The sequence below is a fragment of the Cnephaeus nilssonii genome, assembly GCF_951640355.1.
Source record: "Cnephaeus nilssonii genome assembly, chromosome: 4".
Lineage (NCBI taxonomy): Eukaryota > Metazoa > Chordata > Mammalia > Chiroptera > Vespertilionidae > Cnephaeus > Cnephaeus nilssonii.
The window spans coordinates 22,225,391-22,240,323 of NC_137075.1; the positions used below are offsets into that span (position 1 = coordinate 22,225,391).

The following is a 14,933-nucleotide window of genomic DNA, read 5'->3' on the forward strand; positions in this document are numbered from 1 at the left end:
ACTATTTATTCAGAGAAAATTTCATGGTTTTAGCTTAATAGTTAAGCTGGGATTTTGAATTGTGAGAATGTTTCAATAGTGGTTGAGAATTATCTACCCTCCTTGTCCCTCTTTTGAGTCTAACTTGTGGGCTCTTCAAAGAAGTTTAAAAATGGCAAGAGATTTGGATATATACATTTTCAGCTCCAATGTTCACGTGTACTTAAAAGATGATCCCAAAGTGTTTCTATAACTATGATCATTTCATAGTATTGGTAATTAATTGCATTCTTTGTTGAATAGCTGTTCTTCAGACCTACTGTCTTTTAAATTAGTTCTTTCATGTTAGCCAACAAATAAGCAACTATCAAGGCCAGTAGCGAAAAAGGCCTTTTAAAACAAAGCTGGCAAACATGTGGAGTTATCTGGAGTTTGGACAATTTTGTTTAATTCAAAAGTCACGTGTTGTGTGCATTAAAATTCATTTCAGAAATGAGTTTCACAGATATGGGAAAAAGTTCTTTGGGGGAAATTTCACTAGTAAATCCACGATCTTTAAAACTCTGAGTGATTGAATTAAATATTGACCATTTGCAAAATGTCTTCACGGCGTATTCTAGATATCACTTGTTAAAGGTGTGCTTTTTAGTTTTAAATATTTGGGGGTCCAAGGGAATGATGGCCTTTTCTAACATACACTTTTCTGGTCTTTTCCTCTGCTAAATCTTTGCGTTGCCCTAAGTATTGAAGAGAACTGCTGTCAAGGGAGGTTATTTCCTTTTCAAGATGGACGTTTACACAAGCAAAACATTGTTTTAGACAGGAGCATCCTAATTTTGAAGAACACATCAAGACACTTTTCATTCCTTATTCCTCATCCCATGCTTAAAATAACAAATTAAATCTTAATGGCAATCTTTTCCCATCGTGTAACCAGGCGATGGTGCCAGACTTGACGGTGAAGGCTTTTACTTTGTGAGCGAGGTGTTCGTGCCACCCCAGCGCCTCCCCTCGATCTCCGGGCTGATAATCTCAAACATGGAGGATGCGTCCGATCCTTCACGCGGGCTGGTTCCATTAATTAATAATGTGGCTCTCCCAGGCTTTCCGCCGTCTCTTCCTGTATCGGTGACAAGCTGTAAAAGTCATCGAGTAGCCAATAAAAAGGTAGAAGCGAGGAGTGCAAAGCTCCTCCCAGCAGCTCTTCCTCCTTCGGGGCCGAAAGTAGCTCAGAAACTTCCCAGGAGCTCGGAGCGGCGGGGAAGCGGCGGGGGGACGCGGTCCCGCGCGGAGCCAGGCCGTGGCAGCTGAAGCCTCGGCGGCGGGGGGCGCGGCGGGCCGGCGGGAGGCGACCCCCGGGGAGGTCGGAGCCCCCGCTCGCCGCCCAGGTAGGGGCGGAGGGGAAGTGTCAGCCGGCGTGCTCGCAGGTGAGGGGCTCCGTGCGGTCGCCCGGGAGCCGGCCGCCCGGCGCGGGCGGGAGCGCAGGGAGCGCGGGAACAAAGCGGCGGGGGCCGGGGCCGCCCGCGGCGAGCTCCCCTGCGGCGTCGGGCCGGCTGCGCGCCGAGCACGTTGGGAGCCGGCGGCCGGCGGGCGGGGAGCCGCGCGGGGTGGCAGGGGCGGGGGGGGAGGGGGCCGCCGCCGCCGCTCCCGCACCGCCCGCCCGCGGCGGGGCGGCCGGCCCCATTGTGAGCCGGCAAACCGGCGTGCGGAGGTGGGGCGCGCTGGGAGGGCAGAGGCGGCGGCGGCTCCGCTGGCTCCACGCCGGGGCCGCGACAGCAGCGACCTCGCCTCCGCCGGCAGCCGCGGCGCGTCAGTCGCACAAAAGGCAGCGGAGCTCCCCGGCGCGCGGCCCGGCCCATGCCGCCGCCGAGCGCTCCCCGGCTCACGGGCTTTCCTTTCCCTCCAGCTCTGACCGCGAAGCGGGGCCGACGCGGGCGGCCGAACCCCTGGGTGAGCCCGCGGGCGGGCGGGCGGAGATGCCGCTGCTCCACCGAAAGCCGTTTGTGAGACAGAAGCCGCCCGCGGACCTGCGGCCCGACGAGGAAGTTTTCTACTGTAAAGTCACCAACGAAATCTTCCGCCACTACGAGTAAGGACCGAGCCGGCGCGGGGGCGCGGGGGGCGGTGCGGGGGGCGGAGGGCGGGGGGGGCCCTCCCGGGGGGCCCTCCCCAGCGTCCTTTTGTCTCTCCTTCTCCTCGCCCCAGACTTCGGGCGGGGAGCCGTGAAAGTGCCTGGTGGCCCGGGCCGCGTTTCTCGGTTCCCCGAGCCCGACCCGGTGACGTCGCGGGGCCCCGGGCGGCCCGACCCGCGGCGGGCGGCGTGTCCGGGGACAGCGGGCGGAGCCGGGAAGGCGAGGGTCCGCGGCCGGCCGTGCGGGGCGGCTGCTGAGCCGGGGCTGCCACCCGGCCGGGCGGCGGAAACTCCCCGCCGCGCCCCTCCCCTCCCCTCCCCGCCGCGGCCACACGCGCACTCCGGGGCCAGTTCCGGGATCCCCGCCCGGCAGCGAGGGGATCCCCGCTCGGGTCAGTGGCGCGGGGCCGCGGTCCCCCGGCCCGGAGAGGGAATCCCCGCCCTGGGCACAGGAAACGGCCGGGCTGGGCGTCGTTTTCTGGGACCGGAGTGGAGCCTGACATGGAGACGCCTAGGGTAGGGGCGGGAGGGAGCGAGTTGAGAGTACGGGAAGCCGGGGGGCGGAGGGGGGGGGGGCGCGGGGCCGGGGCTGGACGGCCCCCCGGGGCCTCGGGATCGGTGCGGCTAGGCCTTGGAGTGGGCGACGCGAGCCGTGCGCCCTGTCACCGCCTCCTCTCGGTGACTAACTCCGGGCCCCGGGGAACTCAGCGTCTCCGCCCCCGGGAGACGGGTGAGGAAGAAGTCGGGGCTGGGAGGGGGAAGAGGAGGAGCAGAGAGCGAGGCCCTGGGCGCCCCAGTTTTCACTTTCGCACGGCCCCGAGGGCCGCCAGGAGAGTTAGGGGAGGAGGTTAAGCCAAGTTCAACGGCAGACTCGGCCAGGCTCCCTGTCCCCCCGCGCATGTGGGCCGCCTGACATGTGCCGTTCGCTATTGTTTTGGTACGAATCCGGAGCTGCTGCATGTGCAGTTTCAGCCCCTAAATTTTCAGTCCTTTCTCCTGGATTATTTATCCCAAGAGATCCCCTTATCTTGTCACACCAAACAACCAAGTGCGTTAGAGATCTTTGTTTAAACACAGAATCACCAAGTGAGAATCTGAACTGATCAATCACGAAAACAGCCTAATTCTCCCTTTTCTTATGCTTTAGCCTCTCCCATTCAGAAGGAATCCTTTGTGGCTTAGAAACCCAGTGTTACCGCAGCCAAATCCATTGTGTGTAAGACGCACCTTTCTGAGTGGGGGCATGATGATCCAGGGAGGACTTTAGTCAAATCGCACCTGTCTGAGAAATGAGTGCCTAGTGAAGTTAGGAAAGTCGTTTCCTTTGAGCCCTTTTCTTCAGCTCCACAGAAAGAATTACACGTAAATCTGTTAGATCTAGAGAAGTTTTTCAGCAGACAGTACTAAATTTTTAATAGGAGTGCACATCTTACTCTGCTCCTGTACAGACTTGTTTTGTTACTTGTAACTATTTTAAGTGAACTTGGATTAGGTAACTTGACAAGGATGATGCCTCCTTTTTCAAAGTTTTAAGTTAAAATCCTTGGTAATAATTCCAATATTTAAAAAAAATTGTACTTAAGAATGACAACAAAGTAGGAAAGGGGCTTAGATTTCAAACTGTTCTCTCCTTTGATATAAGCAATCTTACCTTTTTAAGAAGGTCTCACTTTATCAGGGAGACTCCACATGGATGTTATCTTTTTATTTATTTATTTTTTATTTTTAAATATATATTTTATTGATTTTTTTACAGAGAGGAAGGGAGAGGGATAGAGAGCTAGAAACATTGATGAGAAAGAAACATCAATCAGCTGCCTCCTGCACACTCCCTACTGGGTATGTGCCCGCAACCAAGGTACATGCCCTTGACCAGAATCGAACCTGGGACCCTTTGAGTCCGCAGGCTGATGCTCTATCCACTGAGCCAAACCAGTTAGGGCTGGATGTTATCTTTTTAAATCAAACATTTCTCATATACTTTGGTTCTTGATAATTTACTCCCCAAATTTCATGGAGAAATTTGAAGAGTGCCAAAATAAAGGAAGAGACTTTTGTTATTCCAAATGTAATACTTTCCATTAATAAAGAACTGTGTCATTTGTAGCCTTATGACATTAAATTAAAAAAAAAAAAACAGTAGTTTTTTGTTGTTTCCTCTGTGCTGATATGTTTGGTTTTGGGAAATTACAAGCAGATCAGGAGATGCAATTGGCTTGGGAGCAAAGATACTAAATCATTTACCCTGAACAAAGCAGAACTACTGCAGTTCTTAGGAATTCATCTTTAGGACTTTGAATTGGCAAAACTGGAATAATTTAATTGTGTTAAATTTTGGATTACTTTATCTTTTGTTTAGATGATTACAAAGAAATCTTTTCAAAAATATATTCACAGTGGATAGTATATAGTAATCTGACCCTTGGCTGGAGAAACTATGAAGGAAACCTGTTTCACTCATTCATTAAATCACCAATTGGTTTATGTGAATTTGTTTGAAGATTCCTTAAGTGCATTATCTTGAATTTATTTTGTATTTGTCCAGTATGCTCACCTATTTGCTCAGGTTTTGGATTTCTTGAATATAACTTCCTCTGTTTCAATCAGTCTCAAAAAGATTTTCTACACTTGTTCATTCCTCAGCACAATGTAAAATAACTTTTTCCTCTGACTCTGGTTAGTAGAGGTTGCTAATGACTTTTTGATTGCCAAATAGTTTTCTGTCGTTATATTATTTGATATTATAGTCTAACACTTCCTCCTTTGACCTCCTAGGCAGCTATGGTCACCCCCTTCATTTTATCTAGTGTGACATCTATTATTGTACTGTAATGTAATGTATTTGTTGCCTCACATTTTCTCTTTACCTAGACCAGTGATGGCGAACCTCTGACACGCGTGTCAGTGCCATTTCTGATGACTCAGCGGCCGCATGCCGAGGATGAAACATTTATGTTATTTAAACTATAAATACCGTGAAATAATGTTTTTTCCTCAAAGGGACACACTACCCGAGTTATGCTCAGTTTTTTGGCGAAGTTTGAAACACCAAGCCCAAAAGGTTGCCCATTACTGACCTAGACCCTGAATTTTTTGAGACAGAGACTATGACCAGGATATTAGATACTTATTGGTTATACAATGCAAACTGCTTTATGTTGTTTGTTTGAACTATATATTATTTAACTAATCACTAATTCTTGTTTGACTTGCTTTCCATAAGTAAAGAAGACTTGTTAAAAATAGCACATTGTCTTGGTTGGTTGCTCAGTGGTTAGAGCATTAGCCCGAGGGTCTTGAGTTCGATTCATGTACCTCGGTTGCAGACTCAATCCCCAGTTGGGGCACATGCAGGAGGCAGCTAATTGATGTGTCACTCTCACATTGATGTTTCTCTCTCTCTGTTTCTCCTCCTCCATTCCACTCTCTCTAAAAATCAATGGAAAAAAATATCCTCGGTAAAGATGATAAAAAAAAAAAGTAGCACATTAACCATAGATAAATGCATAAGCTAAAGTGCAAAAGAATGAAATGGAACTACTATTTTGCAATATACAGAAAAATTAACTGAAAATGGATTAAAGACTTGAACATAAGAACTGAAGCCATAAAACTCCTAGATAAAAACATAGTTGGTAAGTTCCTTGACATCAGTCTTAAGGATAATATTTTAAATCTGACATCAAAAACACAAATAACAAAAGGAAAAATAAAACAGTGGAACTATGTCAAACTAAAAAGCTTCTGCACAGCAAAGGTAACCATCAACAAAATGAAAAGGCAAGCCCTAGCCAGTTTGGCTCAGTGGATAGTGTTGGCCTGAGGACCGAAGAGTCCCAGGTTCGATTCCGGTCGAGGGCACATGCCTGGGTTGCAGGCTTGGTCCAATGTGTAGGAGGCAGCCAATCAATGATTCCCTCTTGACATTGATGTTTCTATCTCTCTCTCCCTTTCCTTTCCTCTCTTAAATAAATAAAAATATATTTTAAAAAAATGAAAAGGCAACCTACTGAATGGGAGAAAGTATTTGCAAATCGTATATCTGATAGCGGCTAATATCCAAAATATATGAAGAACTCACACAACTCAGTAGCAAAAAACCATACAACCTGATTTAAAAATGGACATAAGATCTGAATAGATATTTTTGCAAGGAAAACAAACCAGTGAGCAACAGCTAATGAAGAGATACTCTACATCATAAATCATCAGGGAAATGCAAATCAGAACCTTAATGATTATCACCTAACACCTGTTGGAATACCTATTATAAAAAAGACTAGAATAACAACTGTTGGGGAGGATGTAGAGAAGGAGCCCTTGTGCACTCTTGGTGGGAATGTCAGTTGGTGCAGCCACTATGGAAAACAGTACCATATGGTCCAGCAATTCCATTTCTGAGTATTTATGAAAAGAAAATGAAAACATTAATTTGAAAAAATAAGCTTCCCCATGTCCATTGAAGTATTTACAATAACCTGGATATGCAAACAACCTAATTGTCCATTGATGATATACTGGGATGGCTTTTCTCACCATGTGGTCTTTCATCATCAGAAGGCTAATCTGGGCTTCTTCACTTGCTGATCTCAGGGTTCCAAGAGAGTGAGAGCAGAAGTCTCTCAATGTCATTTCTGTATTGTGTTGGTCAAAGTCAATATCAAGGCCAGCCCAGATTTAAGGGTTGGTAAAATAGACTCTACCTCTTGTAAAAAGAATGTCCGAGTCATATTTCTAAGGAGCCCGAACACCTTCAGCCCTCTTTACAAACAGTGTAAGCAGTTGATAGGATTTTATGCTTAGGTCATCCTGATTAGATTTTGGGTGTTTTCTGATAGTTCCTCTTCCTAGCCCCCTTCCCCGGGCCAAACTTTCTCTTCAAAGATTCTCAAGTCTTTTATGTGTTCCTCTGACATTGTTCCTCTATTACACTAGTTACTAGAGGCCTGGTGCAGGCAGTATGTGCACGGGTGCAGTCCCTGGTTCTGTCTGGCAGTCGAAGCGTGAGGGTCTGGTGTGGAAGGGCAGGTCCCAGTTGACCTCTGGGCCCTTGGCAGCACCTGGGCCCCTGTGTGTCCCTCTCTACCTGAGTCATCGGGTCCCCACCCGGCTCCCTCAGTGCCTGAGAGCCGGGTGGCAGCCCCACCCCCCGCCACCGCCACTGGTGGCCATCTGTGGAGCATTCAGCGGGGTGATCAGGGCCCGCTCACACCCGCGTTGGCCTGGCACCACCCGCTCACCTGCTCCACCATCCCGCCACAGTCCCACTCTTATCAGGGCCCATCGGGGCCGGCAGTGCCTCCACTGACCCCCACTGCCAGCGCCACATCACCAACACCCACCATGTTCCACACCGCCTCCTGGTGGTCAGCACATGTCATAGCAAGCAGCCGAACTCCTGGTCAAGGGGACAATTTGCATATTAGGCTTTTATTATATAGGACTAGGGGCCTAGTGCACGAATTCATGCACCTTGAAAGGAACTGTGGGCCGCGAGGCTGAGGTGGGCACAGGGATGGGTCTCAGCCCATCCTCTGTGTCCCAGCCTGGCCCCTCCCACCGTGGCTCCCAGCCCCCTGTCTGCCAGCAGCCTCACTCCTGCCACCGCTGCTCCCATGCACTGATGGCACTGGCCCTACTCACACCCACTGACAGCGCAGAGCAATTGGGGCTGGTGCCATCAGCGGGTGCAAGCAGCGGCTGCCAGCAGCGGCTGCCAGCCCCAATCGCCCCTCAGGAGCAGGGGGAGGTGGAGAAGCCCTCAGGGGCGATCGGGGCTGGCAGCTGCTGCTCACACCTGCTGACGGTGCCAAGCAAACAGGACCAGCGCTTGGCACCGGCAGCGGGTGTGAGCAGGGCCGTCACTGGCAATGGGTGTGAGAGGCGGCTGCCGGCCCCTATCACCCCTCAGAAGCTGGGGGAGGTGGAGAAGCCCGAGGCAGCAGGTGTGAGCATCCGGCAGGACCACAGCGCATGGGAGTAAAGAATTTTCAGTAACCACCAGAGGCTCGCCCCATGACCGCGACCGATGCCCCACCTTGGCCTGGTGCCCCCTCACCTGCTCCACCATCCTGCCGCGGCCAACACCCACCATGTTCCACACATGCCCCCTGGTGGTCAGCGCACGTCATAGCAATCCGTTCAGTTGTTCTGCTGTTCAGTCTATTTGCATATTAGGGTTTTATATACATATAGATTCTCCTATGTATTCTGGGATCTCTCTGCAAATTTGGTACCTGAACAATAAGAAATTGATACTATTACTGAGTGTGCATATAATATGCATATAGTACATGTAGTATTATATATTACCTTACTTTTCATATTGACTGTTCATGAAAGATATTATCCTCATTTTACAGAAGGGGAACCAGGTTTAGTAAGTTGTATAACTTACCCAAATTCACATTCTACAAGTGGTAAAGCTGAGATTCAGATACTTTCCTCTCTCCTTCCCATTCATGTGTACTTTCTCTGTCTAAATACACAAAAACAAATGACTGCCAATGAGAATACATTTGTTTATTCTTTTTTTAATTTAATTTTACTTTTTCCATCGCCATTTATCCATTCTATACCTTCTTCCACCTCCACCCACCCCCTTCCCACCTCCACAGTCACCACACTTGTCCATGAGTTCTTCCTCTTTTTTTTTTTTTTTTTTGCTCAATCCATCCACCCTCCCCTGAACACCACCACCCTACACCAGAGCTATCTACCTGCTTTCTATCTGAGTCTGTCTCTATTCTGTTTGGTAGTTCAGTTTGTTCATTTAATTCCATATATGAGTGAAACCATATGGTACTTGTCTTTCTCTGCATTTGTTTGTTCTTTTAAAAAAAATTTTTTTTAATTGATTTCAGAGAGGAAGGGGAAGGGAGAGAGAGATAGAAACATCAATGATGAGACAGAATCATTGATCAGCTGCCTTCTGCACGCCTCCTACTGAGGATCGAGCCTGCAACCTGGGCATATGCCCTTGATCAGAATCGAACCCAGGACCCTTCAGTCCTCAGGCCGACACTCTATCCACTGAGCCAAACCGGTTAAGACCATTTACTTATTCTTGACAATATACTTGATGAGTTTTTGGAGATGCTGAGATAATTTTTCCGTGAACTGAGGAATGAATGTATGTCTACAACACGTTGGCATAAATCACATATGTGTTATGGGAGTCAGTGTAATGGTAGTATAGACACTTGAGCTGATAACTGCTGTGAAGTTGAGGAAACCCCCAAATTGGAGATATCCCAGTTGGGTCCTGAGAGATGAAGCTGTCAAGACAGAGAATGAGGAAAAGGGCATTCTAGGCAGAGAATGCTCTAAAGAATACTTTTTAAGCAGAGAAAATGATATAAGGCACAGAAATGTGAATTTGTAGTTTGGTTGAAATTTGCCTTTTTCATATTCATTATTGTTAAGCTAGGACATTTATTAAGCTTTTATAAAGTTCCACTTGTTGATTTTTATGTAAGCTTTTAGTCTGTAGATTTTAAAAATCTGCATTGCTAATCCTCACCTTAGTGTCCATCTGCAGATTTTAGGAGCCTGCCTTGTATGTCGTCATTAACTAAGTCTGTCTGATAACACTAAGTGCAAAAGTAATCTTTCATTAAAGTTTTTTTTTTAACTAAGCTTTATATTTTTAATTAGTCATACTTTCCCCCTGACCATTCATAGTAAATGTAATAAATATAATTTTCAGCCCAACGTGGTTGAGTGTGGACTTGTGGACTTGTGAACCAAGAAGTCACGGTTTGATTCTGGTCAGGGATGGGCTTGGTCCCCAGTGGGGGGTGTGTAGGAGGCAGCCAATCAGTGATTATCTCTCATCATTGATGTTTCTATCTCTCTCCCTCTCCATTCCTCTCTGAAATCAATAAAAATATATTTTTAAAAAGTAAATTAATTTTCATCTATCTGGGATTTCTCTATATTGTATAACATAAGGCATGTGAAATCTACCATCCCCAGGATTGTTTGATCTGTTTTTGTAACTCTGTGAGTAAAGGAAATTTTTAGAACAACATATGCTGTCTTCTAGCAATTACTATTTTTCTAAGTTTAGAAGCCAAACTTTCTTGTCTGGCTGTACCATATGCTGTGTAAGTCAGGAATTATGTTAATTTTTATCCTATGGCTGCAATTCTCAGTTATACTAATTATTTGTGGATAGGGGAGTTTATGTCCCTTGGATCTTTTCTGCATTATTGTCCAGATACCTAGCAATTTAACAGTATGTTGCTCTTTGTTCCTTAGTTTGTTCACCAGAGAGTTGGTTGATTTTATATTAGAGGTGTGTTCTTACCAGTAATGGACCTGGTAACTCAGACACAATTTTTTGTTAAGAAATAATGGTAAAGAGCACAGGTCATCAAATTTTTTCTTAAAGGGTCAGATAATCAATATTTTAGGATTTGCAGGCCACAGGGTGTCTGTTGCACCTACTCAACTCTCAGATTCTATGTGAGAAAGCAGTCAGACAATACCTGAAGGTGTGGGTGTGGTTGTGTTCCAGTAAAAATTCAAAAACAGGTGGATTTGGCCTCTTGGCCAATGATATGCCAATTTCTGGTAAAGAAGATTGTTGAAGGAATGTAGTAATAAATTAGAGACATAATAATCTACATTAGCCTAAAGATATATTTGTATCAAACTGTACTTTGTATTTTATAAATTTTTGCTCACAATAGTAAAATGTGCTTCTTGTGAAAGTTTCATTTTATAATATAGAAATTGAACAGGCACTGTAACCTACCTCCTAGAGCAGTGATGGGCAACCTTCTGAGCTTGGTGTGTCAAACTTCGCCAAAAAACTGAGCATAACTCGGGTAGTGTGTCACTTTGAGGAAAAAACATTATTTCGCAAATGTTTCATCCTCAGGAGCAGCAAATGTTTCATCCTCGGCATGCGGCCGCCTCAGCGGCCGCGTGTCATCAGAAATGGCTACACGTGTCAGTGCTGACACGCGTGTCATAGGTTCGCCATCACTGTCCTAGAGTTTAGTACTATTAACAAAATCTTACAGATTTGAATGTGGATGATGAATGGGTGAAGAGCAGAATTGCAGAATTGGGAGAAAGTGAAGGTACGTAATGTTAGAGATGGGGCCTTGCTGGTAGGGGGTGATGAATAGGAAAAATAGCCCTTGGGCTTTTTACCCCTTCCATTGAAATTGCCCTGCTGAGGGTAGATCTTTGTGCACAGCAGTATTGTAAGTACAAACACTTTGCAGGAGGTGGTGGAAACCTGGTGTAGAAGGGCAACTGTACATCACTGGTTACTGACTACCCAGTTTTTCTGCTTGGTGACACATTTAGTGGAGATTTCTGGCACTTGTGCCATCGCTCTCCTTGTTATTTTGAACAGTGTTAACAAATGTAGATAGTATTTATTGCAGCTCAGTGTAAAGTCTGTCCCCCTGCAATGGCACCAAATACCGATATACCAAGTACCTCAGGCTACCAAATACTGACCTGCTATTGCTATCCGATATAGGAGCCAGTACTTGGCTTGGAGGTTAGTAAGAATTTGAAATGTGTCAAAATAAAGATGTGTAATAAGTGTACGATACATACTAGATTTTGAAGACTTAGTACCCCCAAAATATAAAAATAACTCAATATTGATTACATATTGAAATGAAAGTATTTGGGGATATATTGGATTAAATAAAATAGAAAATTAATTTCATTAGTGTTTCTTTAAAAAAAATTTTAATGTAGCCACTAGAAAATTTTAAGTTATATGTGTAGCTGGTGTTCTATTTCTGTTAGCGCTGTTTTAGAGACTAGTTAATATGTAAGGTACCTAGATTTGAAGTTTGTTTTTCTTAAATAGTACTGTAGTTTAAATTATTAGAAGTACACTTCATGTACTATATTACACTGAGTGGCCAGATTATTATGATCTCTGAATGCATAATAATCTTGCCACTCAATGTGTGTGTGTGTGTGTGTGTGTGTGTGTGTGTGTGTGTGTGTATTAGAGGCCCGGTGCATGAATTCGTGCATGGGTGGGGTCCGGCCAGCCTGGCCAGGGGGAGGGGACATGGGCGGTTGGCTGGCCTGCCTGCTGGTCGAACTCCTGGTCAAGGGGACAATTTGCATATTAGCCTTTTATTATATAGGAGATACACTGAGTGGCCAGATTATTATGCATTCAGAGATCATAATAATCTGGCCATTCAGTGTATGTGCTAACCGTGTGGTGGCTTGGGAAGCTAAGTCTTACAGATATGTTTGTTTCTATAGAAAAAAAATTTAAACCTATAAAGTTGTCTAAGTAAATTGCAATTTTAGGCAGTAAAACAAATAAGACCTCTTTCAAGATCCATTCATTCATTTTATTCTATACAATTGATATCCATCTATTGGGTATGTCTATTGCCTCTCTCTTAGCTGATATTACTTATCTGACATAGATTTTCTTGCTTATAAGAACCAGATTATATTCCTTTTTTCTCTCTGGCATTTCTTTCTTCAACTCTGTTCCCTTTACAACCTTAACTCTTTAATGCCACTTCCTTCTAGTTTTTCTTGATCTTTTTTGCCTGCCTCTCCTCCTTTCCTTCCTTTGAATTCCCAAAGGATATCTGTCTCTGTATTATAAAGATAACTAGAGGCCCAGTGCACAAAATTCGTGCACTTGGGGGGAGTCCCTCAGCCCAGCCTGCACCCTCTCGCAGTTCAGGAGCCCTTCGGGGATCAGGCCTAAGCCGTCAGTCGGACATCCTTAGCGCTGCCAGGAAGGCAGGAGAGGCTCCTGCCACTGCTGCTGTGCTCGCCAGCATATTAGCCTTTTATTATATAGGACTAGAGGCCTGTTGCATGAAGATTCATGCAAGAATAGGCCTGCCTTCCCCTGGCTTCACTCCCGGCCACCCGGGAGCCTTTAAGTCCCCGCTCCTGGGCCGTCCGGGAGCCACCAAGTCCCCGTTCCCGGCTGGAGCACCGCTCCTGTAGCTCTCCCCACCCCTCTCCCCCTCATAGCAGGCGTCCTGCCTGGCCTCTCCACGCTTCAAATGCAAATTACCCTGCCATCTTTATTGGGTTAATTTGCATACTCACTCCCAATTGGCTGTGGGAGTAGCGGAAGTACAATCAATTTACATGTTTGTCTATTATTAGGTAAGACTAGAAGCCCGGTGCACGAAATTCGTGCACGGGGTGGTGTGTGTTCCTCAGCCCAGCCTGCACCCTCTCCAATCTGGGACCCCTCAAGGGATGTCCAACTGCCCGTTTAGGCCTGATCCCACCTAAACGGGCAGTCGGACATCTCTCTCACAATCCAGGACTGCTGGCTCCCAACCGCTCGCCTGCCTGCCTGCCTGCCTGATTGCCCCTAACCGCTTCTGCCTGCCAGCCTGATCACCCCCTAACCTCTCCCCTACCAGCCTGACCAATGCCTAACTGCTCCCTTGCTGGCCCGATTACCCCTAACTGCCCTCCCTGGTCAGCCTGGTCACCCCTAACTGCCCTCCCCTGCCAGCCTGGTCGCCCTCAACTACCCTCCCCTGCTGGCCAGGTAACCCCTAACTGCCCTCCTCTGCTGGCCTGGTAACCCCTAACTGCCCTCCCCTGCAGGCCTGGTCCCCCCCAACTGCCCTCCCCTGCAGGCCTGGTCCCCCCCCCCAATTGCCCTCCCCTGCAGGCCTGGTTGCCCCCAACTGCCCTCCCTTGCAGGCCCAGTCCCCCGCAACTGCCCTCCCCTGCAGGCCTGGTGCCCCCCCAGTTGCCTTCCCCTGCTGGCCTGGTGCCCCCCCAACTGCCCTCCTCTGCTGGCCCGGTAACCCCTAACTGCCCTCCCCTGCAGGCCTGGTCCCCCCCAACTATCCTCCCCTGCAGGCCTGGTTGCCCCCAACTGCCCTCCCCTGCAGGCCCGGTCCCCCCCAACTGCCCTCCCCTGCAGTCCTGGTGCCCCCCCAATTGCCCTCCCCTGCTGGCCTGGTGCCCCCCCCCAACTGCCCTCCTCTGCTGGCCTGGTAACCCCTAAGTGCCCTCCCCTGCTGTTTTAATCACCCACAACTGCCCTCCCCTGCAGGCCATCTTGTGGCGGCCATCTTGTGTCCACATGGGGGCAGCCATCTTTGACCACATGGGGGCAGCCATCTTGTGTGTTGGAGTGATGGTCAATTTGCATATTACTCTTTTATTAGGATCATTCTTTACTTTGTATTTTAATGATATACATCCATTATCTCCTCTACTAAAGCCAAGTCATGTAACTTGACTTATGTATGCTATCTCTTTAGATCTCATTTATGTTAAAGTATGAGTAGTTTCTCTTTATTTTCATATATTTCATTTTTTTGTTGTTGTTGTTCTACAAACAAATATACAAGTGAAAGTACCTTAATGGAATTACCTTTGGAGATCAGACTATTACAGGGATAACCTAAATAGATTTACTAACTGGGAAGTAAACACATACTTTTTAGAATGATGGGAGAAGGAAAGAAGGATTTCAAGAAGGAGAAAAAGTTAAAGAAGAGTGAATTATGTCGGTTACATGTAATTATTGCAAAGAAGACCAGAGTATGGGGGAGGGCACAGAATATGAATGTCTTAACATTTAGAGGCAACCATTGTTAACCCTATTGCATTTGTCTGACCTTTTCTATTTGAAAATATGTTTATTATAGCCCTGGCTGATGTGGCTCAGTTAGCTGGACGTCCTCCTGTGCACTGAAAGGTTGCCATTTTGATTCCTGATCAGGGCGCATGCCCAGGTTACAGGCTCAATCCCCCATAGAGGGCGCTTTTACATAGATGTTTCTCTCTCTTTCCTCCCTTCCTCTTTCTTAAAAAAAAAAAAAAT

At 47.0% G+C, this 14,933-nt stretch overlaps 1 protein-coding gene across 3 annotated transcripts in view; it reads left to right on the forward strand.

Moving 5' to 3' along the window:
• The first annotated feature begins 1,199 nt into the window (after nucleotides 1-1,199).
• Nucleotides 1,200-14,933, forward strand: part of BAZ1A (bromodomain adjacent to zinc finger domain 1A) — a 94,978-nt gene continuing 81,244 nt past the window's right edge. For 2 of the 3 annotated variants that reach the window (XM_079767521.1, XM_079767523.1), the window contains exons 1-2: nucleotides 1,200-1,406; nucleotides 1,886-2,068. In XM_079767521.1, coding sequence (XP_079623647.1) covers nucleotides 1,956-2,068 — 113 coding nt within the window. In that variant the 5' untranslated portion in view covers nucleotides 1,200-1,406; nucleotides 1,886-1,955. The remainder of the gene's footprint in view (nucleotides 1,407-1,885; nucleotides 2,069-14,933) is intronic. The other variant, XM_079767522.1, reaches the window with a different exon arrangement.